At 39.7% G+C, this 16899-nt stretch overlaps 1 protein-coding gene across 3 annotated transcripts in view; it reads left to right on the top strand.

Annotated features, from left to right (window-relative positions):
• LOC122650262 (1,4-alpha-glucan-branching enzyme 2-2, chloroplastic/amyloplastic-like) overlaps window positions 1–16899 on the top strand; it is a 139233-nt gene that overhangs the window by 80734 nt on the left and 41600 nt on the right. For all 3 annotated transcript variants that reach the window (XM_043843623.1, XM_043843622.1, XM_043843621.1), the window contains exons 14-15: window positions 9881–10009; window positions 12341–12444. In XM_043843623.1, the coding sequence (XP_043699558.1) occupies window positions 9881–10009; window positions 12341–12444 (233 nt within the window). The remainder of the gene's footprint in view (window positions 1–9880; window positions 10010–12340; window positions 12445–16899) is intronic.

The raw sequence follows: 16899 nt of genomic DNA on the forward strand, positions 1-16899 counted from the left end.
GTTCAAACACAGTTTGATGCAAAGGTGAGAATTCTACGGTTTGACAATGGTAGGGAGTACATGGATGGAGCCTTTTGCACATGTTTGGACACACATGGTATTATACATCAGACTTTTTGCGTCAATACTCCAGAATAGAGTGGCCGAACGCTAGAACAAACATTTATTGGAGGTGGCACGCTCCCTTATGTTTGTCATGAATGTTCCTCCCCGGTTTAGGGGCGATGCCGTTCTTGCAGCCACATAACTGATTAATCGGCTACCTTCATAGGTCTTAACTGGTCGCTGCCCCTTGGATGTTTTATTAGGATCATCCACTTTCGTTGTCCCACCCAAAATTTTTGGATGTGTGGTCTTCGCTAGAAACCACCACTCTCATGGGAAGTTTGATCCCAAAGGCCTTCGGTGGTATTTTTCTTGGATATTCAGCTACCCAGAAAGGGTATAAATGTTATCACCCTCCTACAAGGAAGCTCTTTGTGATCATGGATGTGGTCTTTCGGGAATCGGAAGCATATTTTACACCACCGGTACCTCTTCAGGGGGAGATTTCAAGTGATGAAGATGTACCTCTGATAGCTCCATTGGATGTACATGTGCCTACCATAGATGATGTGTCTGTTGAATTAGAAGATGGAATCACCAGTCAGGAACAAAAACTAGGACAGAATGGGTAGCCTATAATCCAGGGGGAGTCTGGAGAACCAAAAGGGTTGAAGACTTTTTCTCATGGAACATACTTCCCTCCTCGTGGAACTTGGCACAAAGAGACCGCCACCACTGCTCCCACACAATCAACACCTGCTCCAAGTCCTATTCATTAATCTGGTAAGTCTATTTCTGATCCCAGTCTTGATTTACCTATTGCAATTAGAAAACCGAACTGGAGTTGTACCCAACATCTAATTTTCAATTTCGTTTCTTATAACTCCCTAACTCCTTCATTCCTTGCCTTTGTTTCTTCTTTATCTTTCGTTTCTATTCCTAACAACTGGTAGGAAGCAATAGCCGAACAGAAATGGAAGGAGGCAATGGATGAAGAAATGCATGCCCTGGAGAAAAATAAAGGGTAATTTACACATACCACCCTTGAGGTTTGACGAAAGGATAATTTTACCCTCCAGTTTTGGAAAATTCTGCGTACCCCCCTGAGGTTTGCAAATGGTAACAAATAAGTCCATTCATGACTAATAGTTCATGACTAATGCCTTAAAAAAAAAAACACTCATCTTCCCGTGTTAAAAAAACCTTTCCCTCCCATAGGCATGGCTGATGCACCGAGAGCTCTCAATCATGCTTTTTCATGTTCAAAACGTCTCTGTTTCTTAAACACTGCTTGAGTTTTTTTTTTTTCTAGACACGGGTGTTGAAAGTATCGATCCACTGTGAACGCTGCAAGAGAAAGGTGAAGAAGATGCTTCAGGGTATTGATGGTACGAACGACGAAACCCTTTTTTCAATCTACAGTTTGTTTCGTATTGCAGTCCAATTTCAACTCAAAATTTCACTTTTTTAACTTCTTCCATTTGGGTTTTCTATATTCTCTCCTACATTAAGCATAACTCGGATTTTTTGGCTGTTACACTGTGGTTATACTACTTTTTTAGGGGTTTATACAACGACGATCGATTCCCCTCAACAGAAAGTTAGAGTTACCGGAAACGTCGACGCTGAGACCCTTATTACCCTTGCTGGAAAAGCCTCTGCACAGTGACATTTCAAAATTTAGATTCCACTCATGCTGTTTCATCTTTCCTTTTTTTGTTCCTAAAGAAATTGAAATCGTTATGAGAAGGAAAAGTAGGAAGAAGAAAGCCTCAATTCTCAACCACCCACCAAAGAAAAAAGAGGAATCTCTGTTTTCTGGGCAGGCTACAGATGTAATTGGATTTGGTAAGATAGTAAGACTTCTTTTAGATTTATGATAAAGAGTTGATAAGAATCCTAGAAAACCCACAAATATGAAATATATATATACATATTTTGCTCTCATTAAGTCACCGTTCACCGAATGAACCCATCTTTGTTGTCTTCAGACATAAACGCAGAGACCGCATAAACCAGCCGCTTCTTCTAGAAACTCCCCACTATGATTCATGACGATGAAGGTGACGGTGATATCTTCTTTTCTCTTCTCTTCTTTCATTGTTTGGATTTTTGCTTTTGATACAGGACCACAGAAATTCCCTTCCATTCCCTTGATCGAAAACAGTTGCATCTCATCAGGTTTAAAACCCAGGAATCAGATCCGGATTGGAATCTGCCTTGAATCATTGGAAATATGCTAAAAACCAAGAAAACCCTAGTTTTGTTAATCCAAATTAACACTGGAAGCTCACCAGAGATATTCCATTAGAAGCCATGGATGGAGCAATCGATGGGGATACCTGTAACTCATCTTCCCCAATCGATTTTCCTTGAAGGGGCATTTTTGTCACTTTACCTTTTGATTTTAACAGTGTTAGTCATAAACTAACGGAATGGGTTTATTTGTTACTATTTGTAAACCTCAGGGGGGTATGCAGAATTTTCCAAAATCGGGGGGTAAAATCATCCTTTCGTCAAACCTCAGGGGTGGTATGTGTAAATTACCCAAAAATAAAACATGGTATTTGGAGGTCCTTCCGCAAGGATAGAAAACCGTTTGTTGCAAATGGGTCTATGTAGTGAAGCACAAGTCCGATGGGTCAGTGGACAGATACAAAGCAAGGTTGGTTGCCAAAGGGTTTACCCAAACCCATGGAATTGATTACCAAGAGACCTTTGCACCGATAGCAAAGATGAACACGGTAAGAGTGATTATTTCTTATGCTGTAAATCAAGTCTGGAATCTCCAACAATTCGATGTCAAAAATGCATTCTTACATGGAGTGTTGGAAGAAGATGTCTACATGGAGATACCTCCAGGTTTTGCTTCCTCAGATACTCAGGGAAAGGTGTGCAAGTTGAAGAAGGCCTTATATGGCCTAAAACAATCACCCCGGGCCTGGTTCGGTCACTTCCATGAAGCCATGGTTGCTAATGGCTATAAGAAAAGTAATGCTGACCATACGCTGTTTGTTAAAAGAGTGGGACAGCATATCACAATTTTGATCGTCTATGTAGATGACATATCGATCACTGGAAGTGATGCACAAGAAGTTCAGAAGCTGATGACTTATCTGGCCACAAAGTTTGAGGTTAAAGATTTGGGCCTATTGCGGTATTTCTTGGGAATAGAGGTTGCCTATTAAGCTAAGGGTATATCTCTTTCCCAGAGAAAGTATACTCTTGATCTGTTGAGTGATACTGGGATGCTTGGGTGTAAACCTGCTGATACCCCTTTGGAGCCTAACACACACTTGAAGAGTAAGGAAGGTGATCTTGTGGATAAGGGAAGTTATCAGAGGTTGGTTGGTTGGTTGATATACCTATAACATACCCGACCTGATATTGCATTTGCAGTAAGTGTTGTTAGTCAATTTATGCATGATCCTCACTCTTCTCACTTGGAGGCAGCATATAGAATTCTAAGGTACCTAAAGTCTTCTCCTGGAAAAGGAATTCTATATTGTCCGCACAGTAATCTTCAGGTAGAAGCCTATACTGATGCAGATTGGACAGGCAGCCCTGATGATAGAAGATCAACATCTGAGAAAGGGCAGCAACTTGATCTATTGATCACCTCATCAGTGCTGTCCTATTGGGATAAGAGAAACAAGGGAAGAAAGGGAGGAAGAGATTGAGAGAGAGAGAGAAGGGAAAGAGAAGGCTGAAAAAAAGGAGAGAGAAGAGGCTCTAATTCGAAACATGCTCTAATGCCATGTTCACAGGAATAAAATTAGAGCTGAATGCTTGGATAGTCTAAGGCAGACCCCAAGCCATATATTTATAATGAATAGAAAACAATACATGGACAGAATTGTCCCTAACTAAGCTTACATGGCTGTACATATCATAAAAGCAGTAAAAAGTCCAGAATACCCCCACGGTATTCTGGCCCATACAATCCAACAAGTATACCCTCTATAGCTGACTATGATAGCTAAGAAGAGAAATAAAGAAACAAAATAACAAAGGAAATGCCCAAAGTACCCTTATCAGGTACATAACTTAACAGTCTCATTCAAGGAAGGGATTTTCTGACTAGCAAGGAGCTAACTCTTGACGGTCTGATCAAGATTCTTCGAACAGACAATGGTAAGGAGTATATGGATGGTTCTTTCCAGTTATTTATCTGATTATGGGATAATCCATCAGACTAGCAGTGTTGACACCCCTGCCCAGAATGGTGTTGTTGAAAGGAAGAATCGACATCTCTTGGAAGTGGCTCGTTCCTTGATGTTTTCCATGTCGGTTCCTCCACAGTTTTGGGGTGATGCAATCCTCCTGGCTACTTATCTTATCAATCAAATGTCATCCCGTATGTTGGCATCTCGCTGCCCTCTTAATGTTCTCCTGGGTTCCTCTTCTTTTATTGTTTCACCAAAGGTGTTTGGTTGTGTGGTTTTTGCCCGTAACCACCAAGTCCGTGACAAGTTCGATCCCTGGGGCCTCTGGTGTATTTTCCTTGGTTATTTTGCCACTAAAAAGGGTTACAAGTGCTATCATCCCCCTACGAGGAAGATGTATATCACCATGGATGTGGTTTTTCAAGAATCTGAGTCATTTTATTCCCCTACACCACCTCTTTAGGGGGAGTCTTCTTCTAGGGAAGAGGTGTTCTTTATTACTCCCATAGATACCCCTATGGAAGATGAAGAACGGGAAGAAGGTATGACAGGGCAGGAATAGCAGCCCACGGTTCAGCCAGTCTAGGGGGAGCAGCCCACACTTCGGGGGGAGGTCCAAGGGGAGCAGCCCCCAATCACCTCTACTTTGAAAAATTTTGTTTAGACTCGAAGAAGGAAGGGTAAAAAGCAAATGACTCAGACCACCACCATCACATCTAGCTAATCGGTCTAACCGGATTCAAGTTCTGCACAAGTTCTCATTGTGTCTAGTAAATCTCTTCCTCGTCCCTCTAGTGATCCAAGCCTTGATTTACCAATTGCTGTTCGTAAACCTAGTAGAACTTGTACTCATCATCCCATTTCTAGTGTTGTCTCATATGATTCTCTTTCTCCCTCCTTCCGTACTTTTGTTTCTTCTTTGTCTTTTGTTTCCACTCCTAAGTCCTAACTCTTGGCAGGAAGCCCTGGCCAACTCAAGATGGAAAGAGGCCATTAATGAAGAAATGAGAGCTCTTGGGAAGAATGACACGTGGGATCTGATACAACTTCCTCCAGGAAAGAAGCCTGTAGGTTGTAAATGGGTCTTCGCTGTTAAGCAAAAGGCTGATGGAACAGTAGATACAAAGCAAGATTGGTTGTTAGAGGATTCACACAGAGACTATCAGGAGACTTTTGCATCGGTGGCCAAGATGAATACAGTTAGAGTCATTCTCTCCTGTGTAGTCAACCTAGGATGGGACCTTCAGCAGTTGGATGTGAAGAATGCATTCCTCCATGGTGAGCTTGAAGAGGAGGTATACATGGATATACCACCTGGATTTGCATCTCAGGAGACTCATGGAAAAGTTTGTAAATTAAAGAGGGCCCTATATGGATTAAAACAGTCTCCCAGAGCCTGTTTTGGTCGATTTCACAAAGCCATGGTGTCCGTTGGTTATAAAAAGAGCAGTGCAGATCACACTTTGTTTATTAAGAAGATGGACAGCCATATTACATTCTTGATTGTCTACATGGATGACATCATAATTATTGGGAGTAGCATTGATGAAATATCCCACCTAAAGAATTTTCTGGGAACAAAGTTTGAAATTAAAGACCTAGGAAGATTGAGATACTTCCTTGGAATAGAAGTGGCTCATTCATCTCAAGGAATTTTCCTCTCTCAACGGAAATACACCTTTGACCTCTTATCAAATACAAGTATGTTGGGTTGTAAGCCAGCAGACACTCTAGTTGAGCCTAATTCTCATCTCAGGAGCAAAGATGGTGAACCAGTTGACAAGATTAGTAGTTATCAGAGGTTGGTTGGAAGACTCATATATTTGTGCCATACTCGACCGGATACAGCCTTTGTTTTAGTATGGTCAGCCAGTACATGCGTGATCCTCACTCATCACACTTGGAAGCTGTGTATAGGATCCTGAGATAACTAAAATCAGCTCCTGGAAAAGGTGTTCTCTTCTCTTCCTATAAACATCTTCGTATTGAATCTTTCACAGATGCTGATTGGCCTGGCTGCCCCGATGATCGAAGGTCTACTTCTGGATATTGTACCTTTGTTGGTGGTAATCTAGTCACCTGGCAAAGCAAGAAGCAAGCTGTAGTGGCTCGATCCAGCACCGATGAAGAGTTTTGGGCTACAGCCCATGGCATATGTGAACTACTCTGGCTTCAAGGGCTCCTTCAGGATTTAAGAGTAGTGGAGATGCCTATGAACCCATATTCTGACAGAAATTCTGCAATCAGCATTGCTCATAATTCGGTTCAACATGATTGCACGAAGCACGTTGAGATTGATCGTCACTTTATAAAGGAGAAATTGTAGCAAGGACTTATCTGTATCTCATTTGTCCCATCAGATAATCAATTAGCTGATGTACTTACTAAGGGACTGAGTAGTAAGAATTTTGTTTCTATTGTAAGCAAGTTGGGCATGATTTATATCTATGCACCAACTTGAGGGGGAGTGTTGTAATATGGGGGTACAAGGGTATAATTGTTCATTAGGGTTTAGTTGGTGTTGCCCTAAGGGTATAACTGTAACTTGTATCTCTTAAGTTTCACTATAAATAAGGTAGGGCTTCTGTCTCATCGACATAAGTTCAATTCCCCAAAAGCCATCAATAACATTGGCAGTAATAGTAGGATCAATACTATTCCACAACCATATCTTGAGTGTGGAATTCTCACGCATCCAATCTTCATATACAGTAAGAGAAGCATAATCCTTAGGATCAACTGAAAGAGGATCATTAGTGAGGTATTTCATCTTACCTTTAGCATGAATATACACAGGGACTGCTTGAGATCATAACATGTAATTAGATACACCATTCAATTTGATGATGGTTATCTGAATATGAACAGTGTCCATCAGAGCCTTTGGATCAGCCATCATGCAGGTAGATAATATGGGAATCAATGAAAGCATCAACAGCTGCAAGGATCAGTAGTAGGACTTCAGTCCAGTAACGTAGATTGATTCTAGCATAAAACAGCAGCAAGGGATAGCAACCGGCAGTAAATAAAATCCAAAATTGGTCAATTTGATACCTGAAAAACCCAGATTTGGGTGATAATCAAGTAGCAGCAAGAACACATGTCAGATGGGCCTGGTTATATAATCGAAGAAGCCTTGTTTCCAAAGTAATAAGTTCACAAAAGATTGGGAAAATCAGATGGCTAGATTGCACACAGTATCAAATATCGATGGGATGATTTGTCCAAAAAATCAGAGCATCTGCCAGCCAATGAGAGAAATTGTATTGCAACAAATCAGGAGCTTGAATCAGCTCAATACTACCATCAAGTGGTCCTTGTAGTAGTAGTAGGAAAGTCCTTCAAGTCTGCTCAAAATCTCTGGAGAGGAACCTCTTGATTTCTTCTTCCTGTCTCTCTTCCTCTTGATTTCTTCTTCCTGTTGCTGATTTCTTCTTTCCTCTTCATAGAAATTTTGAATAAAATTGAGAAACAATAAGAAAAATAAAACATCTTGAGTATACATCTATTTATTCAATCAAACAGACTTGATCAGTAGTAGAAAATAATTGAAGATTCAGTTTATTCAATCAAACAGACCAGTAGTAGATTAATTCTTCACATAACTCGATGAAGATGGACTTGAAACACCATAGATCAGTAGTATAGGTATAGGAAGCCCTAGTTTGTATTCAGTCCATCATAAACTAGGATGGAAAATATGATAAAGGCAGCACAGGCTGCTGCAACCAGGAATATAGATAACTCCTTGAAGAACTATCAAACCAGCAATGTGAGAGGATCGATCAGTGGTTCTTATTGCTCTGTTACCATGTGACAATATCAGATTATGGAATCAGTAATCAAAGTGAGGAAGAAGGGAAGAAGAAGAGATTGAGAGAGACGACGGGAGGCTGCTAGAAGGACTAACAACCGATAGCTAGCTTTCCCTCCTACAATTATATTTATTGTGTAGCAAATTACAATAGAAGCTTTCCTATTCAGATTGGGAAAGTAAAGCAACTAAGCAAAGTATCCTAGACCAACTAGGAAAGAAAAAATAAAATAAATAAAGACAATCCACGGTAGAGGGACTCCCCCTATCGTGGTACACATAGAACCCTTCACAGTTTAACAAATGGATGATCTGAATATCAGTTACAATACTTATCTTAACGAAGGGAAACATTCTTGGTAGTGCTGGCAATCGCATGACTAATAACATTTTTTTAAAGCCAACTTGGATGTTTAAGCAGAAAAGTATAGGGTTGGTCAACCTTGTCCAAGTGTTTGGATTAACTGGCTTGGTGACATCAGCAATTACATTCAAGCATCTCGAACCTGGATTAGTTTGACTAGTGTCAAATGTTGATTGATACATAAATATAGTCTCTGTGTCTTTTCTTCGACCACTAATTAAAAGTTATCATGTTGGGAAAAGAAAAGGATTTATAACAAGAAACAAGGGCCGTCCCGGAACACACACTGGTTAACTAAAAGGGAAATCCCTGGATGATCAAATACAAGTCTCTTCAACTTCAATTAAAACAAATCCATATTCCAACTACTTGGATTGTGCAATAAGATATTTTTATCCACCATTCTACTATTTCTAGGGCCATATCCTCTGTTGAATCAGAAGTCCTGAATTGTTTTTCTCACTCTCCAGACGATGTTCTTTGTGGACTTCTCCTTGTCTTTGTATAACTTCAAGTTTTCACAATTTGACTCCTTGGAGGTGCATTTATTTTTCTTCATGCCTATGACCAAATTATCTGTCAACTGCCTCATCTGGTCAAGTGGTGCTACTTGTAAGTTTAAACTTGCATTCACTTCTAGATCTATGCTTTACTGGTGTTGTCTAGGATTCTACTTCTTGAACCATGGCTGATCTTGTAACCATGTTCTAAGAATTCTGGTCAATTTTGTTAGAATGCATTGATTACAAAACCTTTTATGAGCACGTCCTCAAGGCTTCTTATGGGTGGAGGCAGCCTAGGGCCTAGTTGTGTCTTTAGTGGGATGGGGTGCTTTTATGCTTTTGTTTGTGTTGAGTTGTACTTTTATAGATGGTATTCGCATGGTACACGGAGCATTAAGGAAGCTTCCCTCAAAGGTCCTCCCTCATTGTGCCAAATTAAATGATGGTGTGGTGATGCACAGATAAATCAGAAAAAAATGGGCTTATTATAGAGAGCACCCCACACTTCAAAGGGCAACAACTGATTAAGAGATGTGAGACTCGCTCAGAAGCATCCAAACAATAAAGGCAGGCATTTGGAAGACAAATCCTTCTGATATCAAATGATTGCTAGGAAATTTGCACTCCTTAGTAGGAGCCTATAAGATGAACTGAATTTAGTGGGATCTACCTTTACCCATCCCAGATTAGGTGGAAAACCTGGTTTACCTCGACCTTTTGAGGAGTCAAACTATGGCTTGGCAGATTTCCTAAGATTCTGGTTTTCTATTTGCCAAAGACTCAGTCTGTCAATTTTATTTACATTTGATATATGTCACCTTATGCCTGTAAAGGTTGGTTCTGAATTCCCCACTTCTTCTCCCCCCTCCTGTTGCCTTCCTTATTTTAATGTTGGTCACGTATACAGCTTCATGGTTTGGTACAGTGTTGTTTCCCTATGATACTTGTTCTTCATGCTTACCTTATTATATTTAGTCCTTGGTGGCAGGTAGCATTTACTGGAAATTATAATGAATATTTTGGGTTGGCAACTGATGTAGATGCTGTGGTTTATATGATGCTGGTAAATGATCTTATTCATGGGCTCTTTCCTGAAGCTGTCACTGTTGGTGAAGATGTAAGTGGGGTTCTTTTCGTTTATGCTGAAGCTCAGTTATATATTATTTAACATTGGTAATTCCTAGTTGTGGACTGCTTGAAATTTCTATTTGGGATAGATTGATGTTGTTACCTAAAAAGTTATTTTCTTGTGCGTTTATCAATATGAAAGATGTGCTAGAAACAATTCCATGTCAATGAATGTACGATCTAAGTTATTTTTAAGGAAAGGAGTATAAGGTCAATGGCAGCTTTTCAAATGAATTTTTTATTTTTTGTCTGTTGTTGGATGGACAAGCTCAGGAAGTTGCCTTTTTCTTCATTGGACAATATTGCTTCTGAGCCATCCTTTAAGGTACTCTGATTTATTGTGGACCAACTCTGGTAGGTTCATTCAACAATAGTGTTACAATGTCTGTTTTGTGGGTAATACACTATACTTCATTTTTAGTTCTCAAACATAGTTGGCACGGCGGCTAGGCAAACCAAGGCGTTGGAGGGGGCCTGGACGCAAGGCGACACCTTGATAACTATGTTCTCAAAAGTAAATCTATAATTTCTTCTATTATTTGAGAATTAGAATAGGGTGGATGAAGTGGAGGGGTGGACTTATTCCTTTAAAACAAGGAAAATGTTATGGGACAGTTATACAACCAGCAATGATGTGTGGAGCTGAATGTTTGGAAGTGAAGAAACAACACATAAAGTTCTAACAAACTTAGTGTATCTGAAATGAGGATGTGGAGATGGATAAGTGGTAAACCTAGAAAAGCTAAAATAAGAAATGAACAAATTATATCTAATTCAAGAGTAGCTCTGATACAGGATAAGTTGCAAGAAAGTCATTTGAGGTGGCATGGACATGTTCGACAGAGATATTTAAATGCTCTAATATGGAGGGGTGATTTGATTCAGATTGTAGGATCTAAAAGAGACAGGGGTAGACCTAAAATGGCTCTAGGAAAAGTGAGGAAAGACATGTATAGTGTATTACTAGTAACAAGTATGGCTTTGAATAGTTCTGATTGGAGAAAAAGGATCCATGTAGCTTACACCATTTAGTTGAGATAAGGCTGAGTTGAGACTTGAGAGATTTGAGATGTGAGAAATTTGTTGAAAGATTGTTTGATTGGAAGATGAAACTTTCCAATTTGTCAGGAGAGATAAATATAATTATTATGATTTCTTGGTTCATTTTACTGCCAATACTCTTGCCATTCGGGATTCTTGTCCTGTTACCTAGAACAATAAGGGTTTGCTGAGAGAAGACATAGCATTATGCACAAGTTGGGATTGATTGCCAATTGATAGTATCAGTTTTTCGAGTCTTTTCCGGTTCTTTTTGGTATAGGAACTTTATAATGTGTATCCTCCTTTTGGCTTTGTATTCTATAATACTTCCTTTTTTTGGTTGCTGTAGAGAAATTGTTGATTGCTGGATTGTTTTTTATCAGCTACAACAAATATTTTTCATCATTCATAAATATATCTTAACGTGCATGTATACTTGATTCCTTACCCAAAGAAAATTATCTTCAGAAAGGAAAGGAAAACAAAAACCCAGTATAGACAAAAAGATCCCCTTTACAAATCAATCTTCAAGGAAAGTAAACCAATTGGAAGCAAAGGACTCCCTACATGTACCTATAAAATCCTTCATCTCCTGACGCCAATCAAAAGGTAGAGCCACTTTCAGCACAAAATCTAGGGTCAGATATCAAGTGGTTTTCAAAAATCCTCCTGTTCCTCTCCTTCCATAAGCCCCAGAGATAGAACAAGGACACAATTTCCACAATACTGGCCCTTTCTTCCCAAACGGTTTTTTTGGCCAGTGCACAGTGCATTAATATATGCTTTACATATCTCGGCCATTACCAGCACACCGCCAAACATCCCTGAATATACTTCCACACAATTTAAGCAACAATACAGATCGGGAAAATATGCCCCTCCCCGGTCCCCCCTCAGTTGCCTCCCGCCCACCAGGTAGACATCAACTGTTAGCTGATTGCCAACCTCTTGGCTGTAGATCATCTAGTGTAAGATATTTATCCATAAGCACCACCCAAGAGGCAGAACTAGAGTACTAGACTATATTTTATTTTTATAACTCTTTTTTCTAATTTTCTTTTGTTTTGGGTCATTTGGAAGTTTTCACTTATTACCTTAAGGAATGAACGTACTCTTATTGAGAGCTTGTTTCTAGTTTATAATCCATTCTTTTCATCGACTATTCTTGGTCTTCCCCATCCCCCCCCCCCCCCTCTATTTTTTTTTGTTTTATCTTGTAAATTCACTTTCTACTCTATCTGTTTTCTTAAGCTTTCTCATTTTTTTTTTATGTTTATAGGTTAGCGGAATGCCAACATTCTGTATTCCTGTCCAAGATGGTGGCGTAGGATTTGATTATCGTCTGCATATGGCCGTTGCTGATAAATGGATTGAAGTTCTCCAGTTAGTCCTAAACTCTCAACTGCAGTCCTCATTCTCGTTTCCAAGGATATAATTGATATCCGTTGCCTTTAAGATTTAAGGACATGGGTTTGAAGCACTCTGTTAAAATCTCCATCTAAAAACTTGAATGAAAGGAAAGTTGCTTTGGAGTCTCAGAATTTACTCTTTGGACCTCAGAAAAATTTAGAAAAATTTGGACTTGATTACTAATGTGGAACATGATCATAAAATTTTCTACAAGGAAACCTTGGCACTACATCTGAGCTGGAAAGTGCTAACAGAATGTATATTGTTTACTATGTATATGACAAGGTCTCATGACATGAAGCATAGATGGCAAAGAGGGTAAGGTGGTCTTGGTCAAAGAATAACTAGTACCAACATGCAGAATTAAAAACAGGGCAAGAACAGACCAGGTTTAAATGAAATCAAATGTTAAAATCCACATCTCAGATTAAAATATCTTCCTAGTCGAGTGTTGATGATAGTGAAGAGAATATTTTATCAGAACTCAGAAGTTGAAGTCAAATCCAATGACTGGATTGCGTAGACCTGCAGAGTCTTTGCAGAAGTAAGAAACTTCAAATCCAGCAATTGTAGGAATCTTTTGATGGACTAGATCACAGAATAATCTAGAAAACTCCAGCCCCGAACTAGTATGAATAACTCAACTACAGATATTCAATAAAGGTCCAATCTCTAATAAAAATCAGGAAACAGAACTCCTAGTCAACATAGGAAATCAGTCAACCAACCAGCATGTTTTGATTATGAAAACACCGATCAATTGAGTAGGACATACTCCTATCAACATAGGAAATCAGTCAACCAACCAGCATGTTTTGATTATGAAAACACCGATCAATTGAGTAGGACATACTCTAGTCAACATAGGAAATCAGTCAACCAACCAGCATGTTTTGATTATGAAAACACCGACAATTGAGTAGGACATGACAGAGAATCAAAGAAATAGATTCAAGTCTGAACTGTACTTGCAGAATAAGAATTCCATACTAGACTAGGACAGGAGATATTCAAAACCCAAGTTGAAGGAAAGATTAAGACGCTAATCGTACGAGCAGAATGCTCTCAATTGTGTGCATTAAATAGAGAACAGAAATAACTGATAGAATAATAAGAAAATAAACAGTAGCAGGGCCTGGGCTTCTCACCACAAAGCTAGATTAGATTCACCACTAATATGGTTCCTGATTCACCACAGCAAACAAAGACAATAATAGATTGAATGCAAAAAACATTAGCTGCATTGCTGCCCTTGAGCTTTATTTATAAGAATAGAGAAAAAATAAATCATAAACCAAAAAGGAAACCAAACTGGACCAGGAATGGGAAACCTGATCATAATTCAATTATATAACTAAAAGCTAAATAGGATTAAACTTTCCAAGGTTAAATAGAACCTGATTGGCTAATGCTAACTTAATGGACCACTAAACCTTGTTCAATAACTGAACCAAGTGACCTAAAACAGAAGAACATCTTGGCCCGTCTCCTCTGATATGTCTTCAGTTCTGCATCAGAAGGAAGCTGGTCCAAGGTGATAATCCCATCTCACAGAATAGCTCATCTGTTTTCCAGTTGAGGCCTGGATCAGCAAATTGAGTGTGCGATGTGATGTCTGCTAGAGAAGGGGTTCTGTTAAGTAGAATAATTTTTTGGGGCCATTTGTTCAATTGAAGCTGTTGCAATTGTATTGTTGGCTCATCCACATTTTGTACTTTCATCATGGCAGCATAAATTTCACCCAGGAATTTATATTTTTCTTTCTTCTCTTCCACAATTTCCAAGTTCTCCATCATTAGGGAAAAAGGATACAGCAGTACCAGATCTTGAAGGGCTATGACATTCTAAACAGAAAGAATATTCCAAGGCTACTCCAGAAGGTTACTCTCAAGTTTCATCATAGATCCCCCTTGAACCCCAGCTTTTGCAAGAGAACCCACTTTGTAGGTGGTTGATCAAGGCCACCAGCTGAAAGAAGAGTCCATGCTCGAGGATGAGTCTCTAGTCTCCAGTAAAAATGACTGCTCTCCAAGGCTAAGAGGCCACTCTGTCAAAACCGTGACAGTATCAACCTAATAAAACAGCAAGCAAACAGAGGAAAAAGAACAACCGAATGGAGAAAGGAGAGAGGAGAGAGTCTAGGCTACGAGTCCAATACCTAGCCAATACGCATAAGGCATAATGCATATGAATAGTTAACCCTTTCTTTTTTTTTTTTACTGGCAAAGAAAGCTAAAACTTAAAAAGGGGAACTCAGTCCTAAACCATATTAGCGAGGGCTAACCCGAGAAAAATAATAAAACAAGCCTACGGGGGATCTGCGAGGCGCACCGAGGGGGTCCTTGTCCTATTTGATCTTCGGGGGATCCCAGCATATACACCAGGCCGATCAAAAGCCACACGAGCCAAAAGAGCCTCCTCCTCTGGTGAAAAGGGAGATGAAGTCTCCTTTTCAACCAAGGGTTGTTCTACTGCCGTGTCCACCGCTTCAACACCATGCTTTGCCTTCTTTTGACAACGAGTTCTACCAATAACTGGAGTTGCCATACGGCTACTCATTCAACCACCTCAAGGGGCATTCCTACGGCCTTTACAATTTGTACGACCCAACACCTGAGTCCACCCACCTTGCATCTCCTCATGATCAAAATGGTCATAATCCGGCCCACCCACTTCTGCCCCAGATACACAAGCAGAACCCATACCCATATTTAGGCCCGAGTCCACTCGATCCGACCCACCTACGTGAGATGAACGCACCTTATTTGAACATAAAGACTCCTTTCTCAACTCAACCTCCACCTCCTCATTACTTTTAAAATCCTTATTTGAAAATAAAGAGTCCTTTCCTAACTCAATCTCCACCTCATCATTACTTTTAAATCCTATATTCCTTTTTGCAATAAAAACTCCATATTGATTGTCAACATCCACAATATCAGGGATCAAGATGATTAATATCTTTGATAGACAAATCTTTACCTACCAAATTATCACCAATATCTTCACTATGGGACTCCAACGAATCCTCCACCAAGTCCGCCAACAATGCAAAATCGTTATCAACAATAACCGACTTCCCTATATTCTCTCCAATGGTTTCAAAATTTAAATTTAAACCATTTGAGATCAAGCAAGCATTGTATTTATAATATCAGGGATTACATTAAAAGGACAGAAATACCCCTAGCTTAGCCAACTTTACTAGGCAATACAAAAAACATAAAATAAACTCCAAAAAGGACCAGAATACCTTCACAGTATTCTAGTGTACATTATTCAATACTCCCCCCCAAGTTGGAGCAAAAGTGTCAATCATGCCCAACTTGGGTAAATTAGGATGAAACATCTTTCCAGGCAGTCCTTTGGTGAATATATCAACAAGCTGATTAGTAGACTTCACAAAAGGAACACAAATCAGCCCTTCTTCCAATTTTTCCTTGATGAAATGCCTATCCACTTCAACATGCTTGGTACAGTTTTATTGTACCAGATTATGTGCAATGCTGATTGCAACCTTGTTGTCATAGTACAACATCATAGGGAGACGGATAGGAACACCAAGGTCGTGTAGCAAACCTTTCAGCCAGAGCAACTCACAAATGCCTTGTGCTATAACAGGAAAATCTGCTTCAGCACTAGAACGAGCCACCACATTCTGCTTCTTCCTACGCCAAGTGACAAGATTGCCACCTACAAAAGAACAAAAACCCAGAGATAGACTTGCGATCCGTAGAACCCAATCATCATCAGTGTATGCCTCTATCCGTAGGTGATCATGAGCAGATAGGAGAATGCCTTTCCCTAGAGCTAACTTCAAGTAGTGAAGAATACGAATGACAACCTCCATATGGGAAGAGTAGTGTCATGCAGGAACTGACTCATAGTACTCACAGCAACAGCAATGACACAACGAGTGTGTGAGAGATAAATCAACTTCCACACTAGTCTTTGGTACCGGCCTTTATCAATAGGATCACCCTCCTTTTCTCTAAGATGAACATTAGCATCCATAGGAGTATCTGAAGGGTGACATCCTAACAAACCAGTTTCATTCAATAAATCTAGGACATACTTCCTTTGGGAGAGAAAGATGCCCAACTTCAATCCCAAGAAAGTACCTTTTCCTAAATCCTTAATCTCAAACCCTTGTCCATGAAATGTCTTCAAACGGCTGATCTCATCACCATTATTGTTAGTGACCACAATATCATCGACGTAGACTATAAGAACAGTGATTTTTTCACCAACCCTCTTTATAAAAAGAGTGTGATCAACATTACTCTGCTTGTAGCCCACAGAAATCATGGCCTTGTGAGACCGGCCAAACCAAGCTCGAGGTTACTGCTTCAGCCCATAAAGTGCACGCTTCAATCTACACACTTTGCCTTGGTTTTTGTCACAAGAGAACCCTGGTGGTATATCTAT

The sequence above is a fragment of the Telopea speciosissima genome, chromosome 2, assembly GCF_018873765.1.
Source record: "Telopea speciosissima isolate NSW1024214 ecotype Mountain lineage chromosome 2, Tspe_v1, whole genome shotgun sequence".
NCBI lineage: Eukaryota > Viridiplantae > Streptophyta > Magnoliopsida > Proteales > Proteaceae > Telopea > Telopea speciosissima.